This window comes from Hipposideros armiger, unplaced genomic scaffold, assembly GCF_001890085.2.
Source record: "Hipposideros armiger isolate ML-2016 unplaced genomic scaffold, ASM189008v1 scaffold_730, whole genome shotgun sequence".
Taxonomy (NCBI): Eukaryota; Metazoa; Chordata; class Mammalia; order Chiroptera; family Hipposideridae; genus Hipposideros; species Hipposideros armiger.
Genome location: NW_017732080.1, coordinates 905,289 through 924,000, shown reverse-complemented (window position 1 = coordinate 924,000; position 18,712 = coordinate 905,289). Strand labels below are relative to the sequence as shown.

General features: G+C 35.0%; 1 protein-coding gene across 1 annotated transcript in view; it reads right to left on the bottom strand.

Annotated features, from left to right (window-relative positions):
- The window catches only part of ANTXR2 (ANTXR cell adhesion molecule 2), a 98,258-nt gene that overhangs the window by 45,343 nt on the left and 34,203 nt on the right, over positions 1-18,712 (bottom strand). Inside the window, exons 8-10 of the mRNA XM_019627428.1 lie at positions 12,835-12,895; positions 10,953-11,051; positions 8,993-9,062 (exon numbers count right to left, since the gene is read on the bottom strand). Coding sequence (XP_019482973.1) covers positions 8,993-9,062; positions 10,953-11,051; positions 12,835-12,895 — 230 coding nt within the window. The remainder of the gene's footprint in view (positions 1-8,992; positions 9,063-10,952; positions 11,052-12,834; positions 12,896-18,712) is intronic.

Sequence of the window (18,712 nt, the reverse complement as noted above, 5' to 3'; positions counted from 1 at the left end):
TGAGACAGGACTGGCCCATGGTGGAGATAATGCAGGGTGGTCAGGGAAGATACGACTCAGAACTGATGACTCAAGTGCCTCTTCTATGAATTGGCTCTACATTATTTAGAATTGCTTATAATATCTTAATCCACTCTTTATTCCATCCTTTGAATATTTTTTACAAAGCAGACAGACAGAACTAAACAACTTATGTAACAAAAAGATTGTTTGAAGTGCCTTTTAATATTGATAGGTACTCAATTAATAGTGACAAAACTAATTTCATTCCTCATGAGAAATTATTAAGTAGTATTGTGATATATAATTAAGTAAATAAAATTCAATAAGTCCTAATGCTCACAGCGCTTTTATGTAATGTTTAAATTTGTACTACAATTCCAAAACAGGAGACTAGCCCAGTGCCATACGTCAGAGCTACTCTGATCTGAGAAATTTCATGCTCCATGAAATATGATTGACATTTCAATCCACAGTAACCTATGTGCAAAGTATTCACTTGCTACTGACTTTTATGCATAGCCATTAAAAGACTGTCATTTTATGATCCATTAAAAAAGTTGAAAAAATTAAATAAAATTGTGAAAGAACATTTGCTGGAAATATTAACTAATTTACCTCCAATGTGCACATACTGAAAATTAAATTGGCAACTACTCAAAATGTTATTAAAATTACGGTGACTTAAGGTATTTTGAAATCAAGTGCTACTATTTAATACCCTGTAGAGGTTTTTAAAAGTTAGTTTTATGCATAATAAAGATTACAAGTTGAAAAATTAGGTTTCATATTGGTGAATAGTTTGAAGATTTCACTTCTATTTATGAGTGTATAAGTAAATTAATGTTTTGTCTCAGAATGTTTTCTTCAAAGTGGTTATAAAGATCCTTGAATAAAATAATTTCTTTTTGAGGTATCTTAATATATGTGTATAATTAAAACAAACACTGCAATCCGAAAGATTGCTACATTTCAGAAAGACTAAAAGCTATCTTCAGAAATGTACTGGACATCACACCTGACGTTGTATTGCTAATGTTTTCAGTATTACACTGAAAATAACTTCTTTTTAACTGATTTGTGATTTTAATCAAATATAAAAAGACATGGAAATAATCACTCAATTTTTAGTGCTTTTCATCCAAAAATGTCAAATGTGTCAGTAATAGTAAAAACTTTGATAATATAAAATTTAGAAGCAGATATATAAGAGAATTTAAATATATATTTAAAGATATCCTCTACCTCATGTAGCTATCCCTCTTTCAACACTTTTAGTTACCAAAACACACTCTAACTAATTCTATTGTTAGAAAGATCTTCCTAATATTGAGCTGAAATGCGCCTCCCTCTTCCACTCTTTCTTTCTTCTTTCCAGTAAAGACCTACCTTTCACGTGACAGACCTGACGTCTAAAGAGAGCTGATAGGTCACACCTGAATTATATCTTATTCAGAATTTTAAATTGCACCCTATTTGGCATTTTCATACTTGGCAGCATCTTGTAAGCCACCACTAGATGTGCTTGAATTAATTTTTGTTCTTCTTAAAACACAATTTTCAGAACTGAATATAATATTTAGAATGGAAATGCAATGCAAATTCGGTGAAGTTATCACATTTATAGGTATAATCAGAAAGCAATACACCATGTGAAAGTAAAGATAAATATTCCACCATTGGGGGGGGGGGCTGATCAAGAAATAGAGGAGGAACAGAGAGGTTTCTCAGCCTTAACCCATCTCACCAAGATTCTCATGTTTATATTCAAAATAATGACATTACTAATATCCTGGTATCCATGCTAAAAATAAGTAAACCGATTCTCATTCCTCAGAGGAAACAGAAGAAAGAATAAAATTGTGGTTGTTATCACCTGCTACGACGATAATGGAATTAGGGATTTTATAGATATCCATTACACATGCGTACATAGTGTTCATGTGACAAGCTGGGCTAACGGCAGAATTTGTCCAGTCAAGAAAGATAAATGAAGTTAATCAATTTTATTCCAGAAAAAAATGGATTATGCTGAAAAATAACAGTGTTTAGGAAAATAAGATGATTCTATTACCAAGTCAGGCTCTAAACCCCAGTCTGACACACCGTTCATCTCAATGATCCTTCAGAATCAGATGCTTAAAATTCTCCGCATTCACTGATGTGACCAACACTTCTTACTTGAAACACTCTGGCAAGTGTCTTCCCACACCGCCTTGTAAGAGAACTAATACTATCAGTATCAACTAATTTAGATATTTATTTCATATTTGCCAGGAGATTCTGGCCAACATTTTTGAAAGCACATTTAACTATACCATATGCCTCCTTAAATCATTTCTATCAAACAAGCTGTAGGATAAGGCTCTGGTTCATTCTGTTCTGTTTTTCTTTCTTCACAATGTGTTTATGTGTATTTACCCAATTTGCTCTGTTCTTCTTGCCAAATTGCAGGTTTGAGATCTCAACTATTGCAGAGCAGCTGTGCTATTGTTAATGTCTCACTAAAAAAGGGCCAGAGAATAAGCCCATACTGCAAATACTGGTGACACCTGCACATTACACCACAGGCGACTGCCTCGGAATGGGGAGGATGAGTCTAAAACTCCATGTCAAATAAAGAAGTTTAACAAATAGAGAGTCTCTCAAAGAAAGGACTTCAAAGACCCATTCCAACAATGCTGAACAATCATATACCTGCATAACATTTGCCCAGGTGGCTTTAACTTTTGTTTCTGACATCAGTTTCTGAAAGCAAACCTACTCGTATGTCCTAACTACTCGGCGACATTCTTCGTCTCCATCTCCAAGTAAACATTTTCATCATAACCCTCTTTCAAACCAAAATCCATGAGCCCTGGGTTTCTAAGGAAATAATCCTCAAACAAAATGTAATTCCGGAAGTATAACATAAAGATGAGAAGGGAACTGTTAGAGGAGGCTATTGAGATGAGGCACATGGCCGTGGATCCAGCTCTGAGACTACACATCTGGCTTTGAGGCTGTCTGTCTAAGGTTACTTCACCAGTGTGTTGTTAATTATTTAAGTGAGAGAACAGGGGGAACCATCACCACATCTGTCACCCTCATACAGGAAAAACCTTCATTCATCGTTGGGCCAGATGTGTTTATCTGAAACATAGACTAACTAGCTGCTTAATTGGTTTGAATCCTTAGCCAAAAGCTAATTAGGCAAACATTAAGCATCAGCCACCTTCCAAGGCTAAACGGTTTCGGTTGTGTGGATTTCAATCCAATCTCCTAAGAGAAGTCATCACCTACAAAAGTATCTGAAGAAAATTCAAGGCAAAGGAAAACTCCAAATTACTTGCAACATACTCAGCAGAACAAATAACGATGTCCCCAAATACCAAATACATTAACAAATAAAATCTTCTCAAGTTTTGCCTCAGTGGTATCATATACTTGATCTTAAAAAAAAATCAGAAGTAATTATTTTAGGCCGATCTCCTCCCCCAAAATATTTTCAGTCTGCTTATAGGTGAAATAACATCAAAAGCCAAACAAATGATGACTTCTCATGTCTAATATTTATTATGTTCTATATAATTTTTAACAATCACCTCTCCTGAGTATTTAGCCAATTTACAAATCACTAAAGAATATCAGCAGTCTCTGTGGTAGCATCTTCAAAAATGATGATACCTACAAGCAAATTCTAAAGAAAACAAATTCAGGGTCTGGGCTAGAACAGGCATATTACATTTTATAATTATTTCGGGGAAGAAAGTAAGCTGTCTTCCTTAACTAGTCACTGCTATTTAAAAACCAAGATAGTTTTCTTCTCTCTTAAATAGTATTCCCCCAAATTAGGAATCTGATCAGCTTTCTCTTACCTGATATAGATCCCTCTCTACCAGCAACCAAATGCACTCCTTTGGCATTTTATATAAATAACAAATCAAAATATTTGAGAAAAAATGCATTTATCCTTTCAGGTAACAAACATTTAGTGACTCTACTATGTGTCAGGCATTGTGTCAGGTGCTAGAGATACAGCAAGAAACAAGGCAAACAAAATTCATCCAAGCAGGAAGGAGACACAAAAACAAATAAATAAATGCTTTGGAGAGAAAAATAAACCATGAAAAGGGAACAGGGAGTTCCAAAAAACGGAGGGGGAAAATTGTATGATTACATAAGGGTGATCAAGAAGGGCTTACTAAGAAGGTGACCTCTGAATGATACTTGAAGAAGGTGAGACAGTGAGCCATGAAGGGAATAGCATTTTAAGCAGGGGAACAGCAAGTGTAAAAAGTACTGATGTGAGAGGAAGCAGACGTGGTTAAGGAACAGCAAAGAGGGCCGGCCAAGTGGCGCGTTGGTTAAGAACTGGTTTGGAACACCAGAGGGCCCCCGGTTCGGATCCCACATATGAGGGCCAGTGACACTGCCCTCTACAGCTAAGATGCTGAACAGCAGCTCAACCTGGAGCTAGGCTGCCAAGAGTCGCCAGCGTTGGCGTAGGCTGGGAAAAAAAAAAAAAAAAGGAACAGCAAAGAGTCCAGCGTGACCCTAACAGGAGGGGCAAAAAGAAGATGAAGTCTGAGACACAGTGAGGGGCCAGATCCTGCAGAACCTTGTGGAACATTGTAATGATTAGATTTTCACTGTGAGTGGAATGGGGAACTCATTATATAGAATTTTAAGCAAAGGAGTGACAAAAACCAATTTATTTTAACAGGATCACGCCTGCCAAGACAGAAGCAGAAAGACCAGTGGATAGGCTAATAAACCAAGCAAGAGATAGAACTAGCTTGGTCTAGGATGGTATCAGTGGAAGTGGTAGTGCCAGGACTGGATTCTGAACATATTTTGAAATTAGAGTTGATGAGGTTTGTTGATGGCCTGCATGTAAGAGAAATTAATGAACCAAAGGTTTTTGACTGGAACAACAAAAAAGATGGAGCTTCCAATGACTAAGAAAGAAAAGGCAGATCTGGGAGCAGAATGGGGAACAATCAGAAAAATCAACATAGAGTTGTTGATTTGTTAAAATAGGTTCCAACTCCAAGTCAATAGATTTATCATTGTTACAACAAGACATGATTACTCAGAAAGCCATGGCGTTTCCCCATGCACAGGGAGTTAAGATGGCTCTAGGCAAAATGGGCCTGCCTCAAATTCCAAGAAACAGTCTAATATAGCCATAAGCATGTTGTCAATAACATTAGATTGTTAGAAGACACAAAAAAATGAATGCTTTTTTATAGAAAGAAAAAAGGCTTCTACTATAATATCACTTTTATAAGTGATATTATGCAGCACCTTTTCATCAATTTAAAATAGAAAGCTGAGGGCCGGCTGAGTGGCACGATGGTTAAGAGTTGGCTTGGGACGCCAGAGGGACCCGGTTCGGATCCCACATATGAGGGCCAGTGACACTGCCCTCTACAGCTAAGATGCTGAACAACAGCTCAACCTGGAGCTGGATTGCCATGAGTCGCCAACGACGGCTAGGCTGCGTCCTCTGTGGCAGTGGGTTGCCATGGGCTACCGTACGTAGCCAGCAGCCAGCATGAGCGGCCAGTAGCCGCAGTGAGCGGCCGTCCAGAAGCCAGCGACTGATCTGCCTCACCCGGGAAGAGCGCAATGATGGTGCCAACTTGGGCCAGTGAAGCAACGTCCTCCACAACTAGACTGAAGAACAAAACAACAGCAACTTGTCTATTCCCCTTCCCCCAATTCCCCACCGCTGTTCCCATCCCCCCAATTCCCCCCCCAAAAAAAATTAATTTATAAAAATAATAAAATAGAAAGCTGACACTGTTCCAATTTACTTATGTGACCAGTGGTGATTTCCAATAGACAACTTGAATATTTAAGCATTCACAGAAGGTAAGTGCTCAAGTTGGCTTCACATTACTAAAATGATTCTCTTAGGTTCTGTGGAGCAAAATATAATCTTCACGCTCTGAACACTATTCCAGACTTTGGGATGGGGCCTTGTATATTTTACTTTCCTCTGCTCTAGGTTCAAGATCAGTATAAAGTGACCCTAATAACTAACCTATTCATTATCATAAACATATTGCATCGACTACTACTGGACTAGGAAACGTTTGAACTATTTGCAATCATTTCCTTCGTAATAGAGAAATTAGGAAAACAAATCACACCTGGAAATACTCAAATAATACTAGTGAAATCACTTGCGCATAGGTGATTCAAATAAAGTTCTTCTTCCAAATGAAACATCCCTATTTTAACCAGCTATCATTATGGTTTATTGCCATGTCAAAAAAGATGAGAATATAGACCTTAACAGGACTGAGAAACCAATTAAAGCACAAATATTTCCAAGTTTGAGGGGTGCCTTATTGAGCATGTTCCTTTTTCTCTTTAATCTTAGTATTTAAAACCTATAGTGATTAGTTAAAAATCTCACTTTGGAACTCGTGTGTGTGTGTGTGTGTGTGTGTGTGTGTGTGTGTGTGTGTGTGTAAATTCAATACTCTGAAATTCAAAATAATGACTATGGCTCTGACTATTTAAAAGCTCTAACAGGTGTGAGGTGATAGTTCATTGTGGTTCTTATTTGCATTTCTCTGATGATTAGTGATGTTGAGCATCTTTTCATGTGTCTGTTGGCCATCTGTATGTCCTCTTTGGAGAAATGTCTATTCAGGTCCTCTGCCCATTTCTTAATTGGATTGTTTGGGTTTTTTGGTTTTGAGTTGTATGAGTTTTTATATAAATTTTGGATATTAACCCCTTATCAGATGTATCATTGGCAAAAATCTTCTCCCATTCAGTAGGGTGCCTTTTCATTTTGATGTTGGTTTCCTTTGCTGTGAAAAAACTTTTAGTTTGATGTAGTCCCATTTGCTTATTTTATGTTTTGTTTCCCTCGTCCAAGGTGATGTATCAGGAAAAATATTACTAAGGGTAATGTCTGAGTGTTTACGTTCTATATTTTCTTCTAGGAGTTTTATGGTTTCAGGTCTTACATTTAAGTCTTGAATCCATTTTGAGTATATTCTTGTATATGGCATAAGGAGGTGGTCCAGTTTCATTTTTTTTGCATGTAACTGTTGAGTTTTCCCAGCACCATTTATTGAATACACTGTCTTTACCCCAATGCATATTCTTGCTTCCTTTGTCATAGATTAAGTGACCATATAGGCTGGGTTTATTTCTGGGCTCTCTATTATGTTCCATTGATCTGTGTGTCTCTTTTAATGCCAATACCATGCTCTTTTGATTACTATGGCCTTGTAGTATAATTTGATATCAGGTAGTATGATACCTCCAGCTTTGTTCTTCTTTCTCATTATTGCGGTAGCTGTCAGGGTCTTCGATGGTTTCAATTTTAGAATTATTTTTTCTAGTTCTGTAAAAAATCTCATGGGTATTTTGATAGGGATTGCATTGAATCTATGTATTGCTTCAGATTATATGGACATTTTAACTATATTAATTCTACCTATCCATGAACATAGTATATGTTTCCATTTATTTGTATACTCTTTAATTTCTCTCTTCAATGTCTTATAATTTTCTGAGTACTGGTCTTTATTTCCTTGGTTAAATGTATTCCTAGGTATTTTTTTGATGCAATTACAAATGGGATTGTTTTCTCAATTTCTATTTCTGATAGCTCATTATTGGTGTATAAAAATGCAACCAATTTCTGAACATTAATTTTGTATCCTGCTACTTTACTAAATTTATTTATCAGTCCTAATGAAAACCACAATGAGATATCACCTCAAACCTGTTAGCATGGCCATCATCAATCAATAAATCAACAAACAACAAATGTTGGCAAGGATATGGAGAAAAGAAAACCCTTGTGCACTGTTGGTGGGATTACAAAATTGGTGCAGCCACTATGGAAAATAGTATAAAAGTTCCTCAAAAAAATAAAAATAGAACTACCATATGACCCAGCAATGCCACTCCTGGGTATCTATCCAAAGAAATACAAAACACTAATTTAAAAAGATATTTGAGCCCCTATGTTTATTGCAGGCCTATTCACAATAGCCAAGATATGGAAACAACTGAAATACCCATCAATAGACAACTAGATAAAGAAATTGTGGTACATACATACAATGGAATATTACTTTGCCATAAAAAAGAATAAAAGCTTACCATTTGCAACAACATGGATGGACCTAGAGGGTATTATGCTAAGTGAAATAAGCTACACTAAGAAAGACAAATACCATATGATCTCACTTATATGTGGAATCTAAAGAACAGAATAAATGAACAAACAAAACAGAAATAGACTCATAGATACAGAGAACAACTGATGGTAGCTAGATAAGAGGGGGTTTGGGGGATGGGTAAGTAAGGTGAATGGATTAGGAAGTACAAATTGGTAATTACAAAATAGTCATGGGGATGTGAAATACAGTCTGGGAAATATAGTCAATAATATTGTAAAAACTTTGTATACTGTCAGATGGGTACTAGACTTATTGGGGGGATCACATCATAAATTATATAAATGTCTAACCACTGTGCTGTACACCTGAAGCTAATATAAAATACCATTGAATGTCAACTATAATTTAAATAAATAGATAGTCTTGGGATATAAAGTACAGCATATGGAATATAGTCAGTGGTATTTGTATGATGTCAGATGGGTAGTATACTTGTTGGGGTTATCACTTCATGAGGTGTGTAAATGACTAATCTCTATGTTGTTTTGTACACCTGAAACTAATAATAAAAAATAAATAAATGTAAAAAATAAAAGTCTAACAATAGTTCTCAAACTTGCCAGATAAATATTTATACAGCCTTTTAATCAATATTCACAATAAAACAGACTTTACCATTTTCAACCTACTAAGAGTATAGTTCAAGTATTAACCAGTGTTTGCCTAGGGCTTGCTATTTCATGTTTAATCTGTACAATAAGATACAATAAAATAATCACTGTATATTTGTCACCATTTCCTAATGATTTGTAGCTAAAATGTTTTAAAAATGTTTTTAATGAAGTACTTACTCTCCAACTTTATTCAGCGTAGGTGCAGGACAAAGCATAGAATTAAGCTGCACACTTACTGGCTTTACACCTGAAAAATAAAATGCCACTGAATTAATAAAGGGTTTTATGTATCTCAGTTTCATTAATAACATGAAGAGCATGTGGAAATCAGAGTCCAAATGTGGAATATTAGATATATTAGCATGAAAAATCAAAAAGATACTCATTTAAAGAAAGAGAAGGAAAGCAGAATGAAAAATAGAGATGATATGCTTCATTGATATATAGTATCAGTAAATTATATTTTTTTAAATTAGACTAAGTCCACATACATTTGTAGATACTATAAAATTATTATCTATCTCCTCAATTTTGTAAATATTTTAGATTTTTTAAGGATAAATGATGTATATATGTTTATATTTACATATATGTATATCATTTTATATTTTTAAAATATAAAAATATATTTATATTGTATATAAAAAATTGTCTTTTTAAAGAAGAATTTTAAAATGATGAAAAAGAAGAAAAGATGAATGTCCAAAGAAGAAGGAATTTATTTCGAGTTTTATAAAATAGTTGTATCTATGATAAAAAAAAAATTATAAATCTGAATGTTTAAATTGTCCTTGTAATTTTAATAATGAGAAAAATGATCCAGACTATAAATATTTGGAAACATTATATAATCAAATGAATATTCCTAGAATGGGAATGATGAAAATACAATCTTATTCTACTTATTTGTTTGAGGATTTACTTTAATAAACTTAATCTTATGTAGCTAAGTATAAAATATGTTTATATTATAATCAACTCAAATATGTCATCAAAAAGAGTTAGGTAAAGCTAATGCTCAGTACAGATGACTACTGAATAGAAAGAAAATCATTTTGTCCTCTTCAATTGTGGTACATACTATGAACAGACTTTGTTAAAATGTTATTGTCTTGCCTTACCAAAATGATGATCTTAATAGGAAAGAGAGGAATTCATTATAACATTTATCATGCTGAGATCATCACTACTTTATTTCTATAAACACATATTGAACAGTTACTGTGAGTGTAGCCAAAGCTGTGCTAATTATAATGTTTAATATCATCAGATAAACAGCAAAATTGAAGATGAACCTTTCAAAAAATAATTCTACTAGACTTCACAGGATTGCAGCACCTGCTTTATGGTATATAGTTTTAGAAGACACTATAATCATCAATGAGGCAAAAAATGTCTTAATAGAAACCCAAAATGCTAAGAATACTAAGATCATGTAAGAGAAGTTTTTCTCAGAATGAAGATAAAAACATTATACTCATCTGCTTTTTTGAAAGCCTAGCTAGGCAAAATAAAACCTAATTCCATAAGTATAATTATCAACAAATACTGTGCTGGGTGGGCACTGGAGATATAAAATATCTATAAGACAAAAAGCCTGTCTCAAAAAGCTGACTGACAAATTACAGGGAAATTAGATAAAGAAAATGAGTGACAATAAAATAAGACAATAAGTAGTAGAATTGCCCAAGTTAGTTAGATTTTCAGGCAAGAGGGACAAGAAATAAATCTGGAGATAGAGGCAATTAAATCAAGTGGTTGATGAAATCCATACAAAGTGCAGTCAGGAACCTGGGTTCAACTCTCAGCTCTGCCCATTATTAACTGTGTCACCACAGGCAAGTTATTTGACTTGTTCACCCACAAGACCATCCTCTGTATAAAGAGGCTACTCAGGATGGGGTCCAGCATGTACTAAGTTATAAACAAATATTGTCATCATGAAATAACTATTAAATAATTATTATTACTACTTGTATCATCATTGGACTTCATTTCTTTCTCCTTTGGTTAAAAAAATATAGGATAGTTGGTTTCAGTTGGGGAAGAGAGGAAAATACTTGGGGAAGAGAGGACAACACTTGATGCTGACTTGCTGTGCAAGTATTAAAGCAACATTGAGATTACGTGGACCTACTCTTTGTGTACGTTTCATTTACTGTGTAAGTACACAGAACACTGCCATTCCGACGGCCCAGGTTGAATCCTCTTCCATTCAAAACAATTTGAAATTCCTCTAGAAGTAAAAGGAAAAATAAACATTTTAATCACGGCTTTACCAAAAAAAAAGAAAGACACAAAGTATCGAGGTGCATAGAATGAATTTCTTCAGACTATTCAGCCAATTAATAACGAAGAAGACATGGCTCTATTTTCAACTCTACTTGCTTTCTTAGACCCTTTAAGGAAATACAGCGAAGATACCATTCACTGCCACATAGGGAGCCATTTTATTTTTTTAAACAAAATGTTTCCCAATAGTGACCAAGATATTAGAATTGAAGTGTAACAGCCATTCCCAGACAGATACCATACAAACTTCCCAAATTCTATCCTTAGGAGAGAATCATCAAAAAAGAAACATTTTTGTTTTTCTCTACTTTCAGGAATTGAGGTATGGGAATGTAAAGAAAATTATTTCTGTGCTTTGGTTCTTAGAACAGTCATGTGTTGTATTTTCTTTAATCTATGACACTCCATACAGAGTTCTTCTCTAACAGCTTCTGCACGTTACCAATCCCAGTTTCATTTTCTGTTGCATACAAATTTATAACTCGTCAGGGGTGATGAATTTTGCATTATTCATAATCTGTAGCCAGTTGCTAAAGAAAGTTGATTTAACTTATTGTACTCTATCTATATAGGAGCAGCCACTAAATGTTAGAGAGTGAAATATGCTAGAAGAAAAGTTAACTCATCAAATATTTTGATTGGCAAATAAATATTTGCTGCTTAGCTACAAGATGTTGTATTAACTGTCTCCATCCTCTCAAACACCCCCTATCTAACACAATCTAACACATATGTAGTAATTAACTATACAAGAAAATACTGTCATGCCACTCTCCATGGAGTGTTTTATAAAAGGGACTTTACTTGTAAGTTAAAGTGAAATGCAGGTAAACTTAAAATATGACACAGAAAAAGGAACAAGAATATGAGCTTTAGAGTCATAGACAAGGGTCTAGTAGTAGAATAATTCCTATTAGCAAATACTGAGCTTATCTCTGCCTCAGTTTTCCCATCTGTGAACCAGGGACTATAAAACTGCTGGGATGCCAGACTGCCCTATTTCTCTTAAATATCTCAATCATCATTAATTAAAGAGATTAAAAGAAGCAGAACTATTATAATACCATGTCCTGCAGCTGGAAGGCTCTGTGGTAAATTACATGGCACATTTCCTCCCTCACAAGACCCAATATTTTTGCTTCTCTAAGTCAAGTCAGGTTAAAATGAACTCCAGGTCAGACTTGAAGAAGAAATAGCCTAGACCAAAGAGAATCCCACTCTCTTTAGGTAAGGATGACTTGGAAGTGTTAAAGCCTGAATCTGTTCTTAGCACCAGCTGATGAAGCCACCTGCTTCCTTCCTGCCATTCAGCCGTAAGTCCCTTCCTTGCAGGCCTTCAACTAGCCGATACTGTACTTGGGCCAGGTCATCAAAGCATGGAGCTCAAAGTCTACAGATACATGACTGTTTATATCATCAGATAAAATTTAAAAAAATGCATATTTTATTTTACTTGTCATAGGAAAGGTCTCAAACATGAACTAAATATACAGAAGATTCTAAAAGCCTGTCACACAATATGTTCATTATTTAAAATAACACTCCAATCTTAAAATTTGAATTTAAAATAGAAATATTTCAAGGAATTATTTAAAAATTCTTACAGGAAAAGATGCCAAAAAAGTTAATTTTGCTATCCTCTTTCCAACATGAGCTTCAAATCATATATTTTAACTAGGAAAAAAATACATTTTCTTACATGGTATTTTTAAATTCTAACCACTTACCCCCCACACAGACACTTGAGGGCTGCAATTCCAGGATTTCAGTGCATGACTGAGCTAGTATCTGAAAAGGAAATAAAGAAGATCAAGATATGGAAGTAAATTATAACATGTGATGTGAATTATGAGACTACTAATAATCTTGAGGTCCTCCCCTGAACTTCAACAGATGGCAGAGAAAATCTATTAACTATCACATATACAGCTACCAAGCTATTAGGAAATTTCTGTGTTGTCTTTCAGCATATATTCTAAGACTACATTCTGTAGGAATCCATCCTTATTTGATTAGAGTAAATACAGATAAGCACAGCTAAAGTGGGTGTTCCCTCAAAGCCCAGTAGCCTCAGCTACAAAAAGATAACTAAAATTTCCCGAGAGCCCAAACATCAGTGCTGACTTTACCCATCAGGCAAAAACAAGATAGCAAATCAGACTTCCTGTTTACATATTCTAATTTAATATTTTCTAGTAAGAGTTTCGATCCAATACCGATAAATAAACACTACTCTATTTGACCGTGGTATTTCCATCCGGTTGCTTAGCTTCAATGCCCATGGATGCTATATAATACTCCTCAGACGCATCAGACATTACGCTTGCAGAACATAGGCTCCTTGTCTGAGCCAAACATTATTCTCAAAAACACAGACTCTTTACTCCTGCATTCCCACAGCACAGAAACAGAACGGCTCTTCTTAGCTCGTTTGAGAAACAGAAACCACCAAACAAGGCACACGGCTACATGAGAAAAACAACAATGATGAAACAAGCTGTTCCGTAAGGATACGACAATCCCGCCTTTATTTTTGGAACTGCTCTGCACGACATTATCAAAGTCAAATTCCAGATGATCTCTGAAAGACATTCCTTCCTTGATGGCAGCTAAAGACAGATGATTCACAGACAGTGTTTCTAGCATCTCCTGCTCATAACTAGAAGAGGAAGGAAGGACAGTAGCAGGCAATAATGCTTTCGGTGCTTTCTTCAATAACAGTGGAAATATAAATTGTCAGGCTCTAAAAATCAGCTGGGTTAAATCAGGGAATTTTTATTGCTGAGTACGCATCGCTGAATGGGTTTTCAGATTGTTTCACCATGACTCGACTTTTCACATAGTGATTGAAGCTTTAATGATTAGGAAACAAATATAGTAAAAAATATATCTAGACATTCTGGATAAGGTCTATTTAAATTCAGAAATGACCAAAAAGATTCTATGGGCAGCCAAAAACCTTTTGGTACCCAGACATCTCCTCTGGGTCTGCTATTTGATCTCTTATAATCAACACTCACTCCTCTAAGGAGTGAGTACCATTGTTCAATTAAGAATTGAAGGAAGAATTGAAGACTATTGTCAAAGGTTAATGTGCCCTCTTGGAGGGGAAGTATTTCAAATCACTAACATCTTTAAACATTTTGACATAATTCAGATAACAAGACTATAAAGGGAACAGAATAGAAAAGTTTTGCTAAAGGAATATGAAGCTATAAAGCAGCGGTTCTCAACCTCTGGGTCGCGATCCCTTTGGCGGTCGAACGACCCTTTCACAGGGGTCGCCGGGTACTCGTATGTAGGCATATCTGCATGTGGGCCTGGAGACGGATAGAGGAGCAGTGTCTCGGTTCCTAAGACCATCAAAAATATGTGTCTTCCGATGGTCTTAGGCGACCCCTGTGAAAGGTTGACAACTGCTGCTATAAAGGTTCTGACTAACAAAAGGGGGTAGGGACTTTATAGCTTCAGCTTTGGCTGATCTGAGATAAAAGTGAGAACAGTTGAGCTACCAAACTGGAAGTTCAAAGATAAGCACAAAGCCCCCAAATCTATTTGTCTGCTAGTGGTTCTGAAGGAAATTTATTTTAAAACAGTTCCTATTAAGGAGGCTGACTGCATCATTATGTGTAGAATCTCTATTAGTTTTTAGCCACACCGCTGTTAGCATCATTGAAAAACGTTTCAAGCATCCAGGGAAAATATAAGAGAGGTTTAAAGATTGAATCTATTGGAGATAGAAATCATTTTTTTAAATTCCTTAGAATAAGGTAAATCAAGAAATTACAAAGAGATTTTCTACAGGCCATATCAAAGAATATACATCATGATCTGTGTGAACTTCTGAAATTATGTTGGTTTCCTCTGTCATACCAATATTGGTCATAATTTAATCAGATCTCAGAATATTTGAGACAAATGTGTGTACTGGGTCCTCAGAAAAGTCATGACGCATGTTTGCAACAGATAGCACTAGTTCATTTCTGGAAGTACTAGAGTCATTTGCATCTATGTTATTGCTATGTCATTTGACAGTTCTAGCTTCATTCTTAAAAAAAAATTGAGCGATTTGGTTGAGTTTTGGAGATTTTACAAAAAGTTGAAGATGGAAGACCAAACTGCATTTTTGCCATATTTTACTGTTTTATGTCCATAAAGAAAAGAACACACATGAAGCTAGTGAAAAGTTGCAAAAAGGTTACAGTGACAATGCTCTACAAGAACGTCAGTGCCAACAATGGTTCACAAAATTCCGTGCTGGTGATTTTGATCTCAACAATGCTCCTCAGTCAAAAAGGCCCACTGAGGTTGATGACGACAAAACAAAGGCATTGATCAAGTCAAACCCGTGTGACACAACACGAGGGATTGCAGAAACATTGAACATCCATCATTTAAGTGTTCATGACCACCTGAAGAAGCTGGGATACATAAGCAAGCTCGATATTTGGGTTCGCATGAACTCAAAGAAGTTCATTTGACAGCGTGTATAAACATCTGCAATATGCTCATTAAACGTGAGGAAAACAATCCTTTTTTGAAGCAACTGATAACTGGTGATGAGAAGTGGATTGTTTACAACAATGTGGTTTGCAAACGGTCTTGGTTCTGACATGATGATTCGCCTCAAACGACATCGAAAGCAGACATTCATCAGAAGAAGGTTATGCTCTCAGTGTGGTGAGATTTTAAAGGTGTTGTGTTTTTCGAGCTCCTGCCAAGGAATCAAATAATCAATTCGAATGTGTACTGTTGGCAATTGGACAGTTTGAATGAATCCATCATCCAGAAATGTCCAGAGCTTGTTAATTGTAAAGGAGTTGTGCTCCATCGTGACAACGCGAGACTATACACAAGTTTGATCACCCATCAAAAATTATTGGAGCTTCCATGGGATGTGTTGCCACACCCACCATATTCGCTTGACCTTGCGCCATCAGACTTCCACTTGTTTCGCTCTCTTCAAAACTCCTTGCATGGTATAATGCTTAATTCAGATGAGGCTGTAAATCAGCACCTTGTTCAGTTTTTCGCAAATAAAGACAGGTCCTTCTATGAACGAGGAATTATGAAGCTCACTGAAAGATGGCAAAAGGTTATCAAACAAAACGGGCAATATACCATTGATTGACTTTGTTCTTTATATAAAAAAATGATCTTTGAAAAACATAGACAAAATACGTCATGACTTTTCCAACAACCCAAATATTGATTACACTTTTAATTTGATGTACTCTATCAAAACATTTTTAAAATGATAGTTCCAGTAGCAAGATCAAATGAGCAACTCTCCTTCTGGACCTCTCCCAAAGGTGGAGAACAACACCTTCAAGGGCTACTGATGATCTACATCACTGTCACCAAACCCTGGTAATCCCCTGTAAGGTATTTTGATTTTATAGAAAAAGTTAAGAATCATTAGGCAATTTATGTTGTACTCAAGTCTGAGATTTTAAAAATCAAGTTACATTATTCAAAAATTAAGAATAACTAAAGGTTGGTTATATCGTGCAGTAACTTATATAATATACATTTATACAAAAGAATACATTTACATTGCTTAATATTTGCACTTAATTATTTTAAAAAAATGAGTTTCATAGAAATGATAGTATTGAATTGAGAGTGATTCAGGTAACACATTTATTGAAAGGCAAGCAGTTTAGACCATGAGTCATGTAATTGGCATCACCATCTGATGCAAACTTGTCGAATTCCCCACAGAATATTGCCTGCCCTTCTCTAAAGTTTATTTTAATTTTTTTTATTTCTTTGGACCATATATCATATGATTTGAGTGGATGAATCACCTATTCTATTAGAAGACAAACCCTCTGAGTATAGAAATAGGATCCTATTACTGAACAACCCTTTCGGGGTTTGCCCATTGTTTTCTACGTGCAGTACAACCAATAAACGCATAGGTAACATAGATTGAGTGCATGAATTAATGAGAATAGTAAGAATGTCTATCTAGGAAGAAAAGCAACAATCATATTAGGACTAAGACGAGGCAAAAGAAAGTTAATTTATAGAAAAAATACCTAGTCCTTCGGTAACTTGTGAATGTTGGAAATCCAGAACCATAATTTGAAACTAAGTTCACCCAAACCATTTCCAAATGAAAAATAACCAGAGAGAGAAAGAAGGAATGTTATGGGGAGAGAAGAGAAAAAAGAAAGTGCAAGAATTTTTAGAAAATAATATTTTTTCTAATTTTGGTTTTTCCATCTAAGAGTTTACCATGTTCTTTTATTAAAACAACAACTAGAAGTCAAAATATTTAGTTTGCATGCAAAAAGTTGACATAATTAAATTTTTAAACAATCAGTTCTATAAACAAAATAGTTCATAATCTATTCTCATCAAGTAATTGCACAAGTTCAAATGTTCAAGATATCAAAATGAGTCTATTATATTAAAATTGTCATCACTAAATGCCAACTGACAGAAAGAGACAAATATTTTAAATACTCTGGTTAATTTTTACCAAATTAAATACTGTTATTGATTGTTGGAACATTGGATCAGGTGTCCCATCTACGATAAATGATGTATTATCTTTCATACCCTCTAATTTTATCATTTGTACAACAGAGGATCTTGTAAGGATGTTTCTTCAAATATGTGTTGCCATCTGTCTTCACTATATCTCAATAGAAACAGAAAATAGTTTCCACTAAAGGTCAGCTTTAGTTGACCTTAGAGAGAGCTAATTGCACTACAGACTAAATATAAAGACAAGCCAAACGTTATTAATAAAACTAGGGCATTTTAAGTCATGTACACTCTAAATGAAAATAGCATCATTTGAGATTTTGGAATAAAATGTATACACATTTTAAGAAAGAAAAACTGTATTAGAATTGTAATGCTCAATATATACCAATAACAAAAGATGACTACAAGTCACGTTTGACTTCTGTAATGACAAGAGGTGCTCAAAGTGGTTACCATCAGCATCCAGACACTTCTGATTACGGCGAACTACTGCTTGAGCAACATTGACCAAAGTGTCCACCTGTTTACATTTATTTTGGCACCTCCAGTATATAAATTGTCAAAGAACTTGATGCTCACCATGAAAAAAAGTTAACTGTTGAAGCATCTGTTCACTCAAAATCATCAGTTCACTCAAAAAGTGATATTAGCATTAAAGAATATTTAAAATGCAAATAATATGACATTATTACCTAATCCTTATTTTTAAATCCTCAAATATTAATATGGATGACAAAAGTCAAACTTTCTAAATTTAGTACAAACATCAGTAGTCACAAATTCAAATGAATTTCTAACAATGGTAATAATAATTATCATTTGTTGGGCACTTATGTTCCAGGGACTGTGCTACGCACTTTATCTGAATTGCTTCAGTTAATCCTCCCAAGTCTTATGAATACATACTATTTTATACCCATTTTATAGATGAGGAAACTGGGCCTTACAGGGGTTTTTAAAAGTTGTCCTAGAACAACTAATTTTTAAATAGCAGAGCCAGATCTCCTCAGGTTTGATTGAGTTCAAAGTCCATTCTTATAACCAGTGAACTCTACCAGCCTCCATGCTTTTGACCATCTAACCATTATAAATCCTAACTACTAA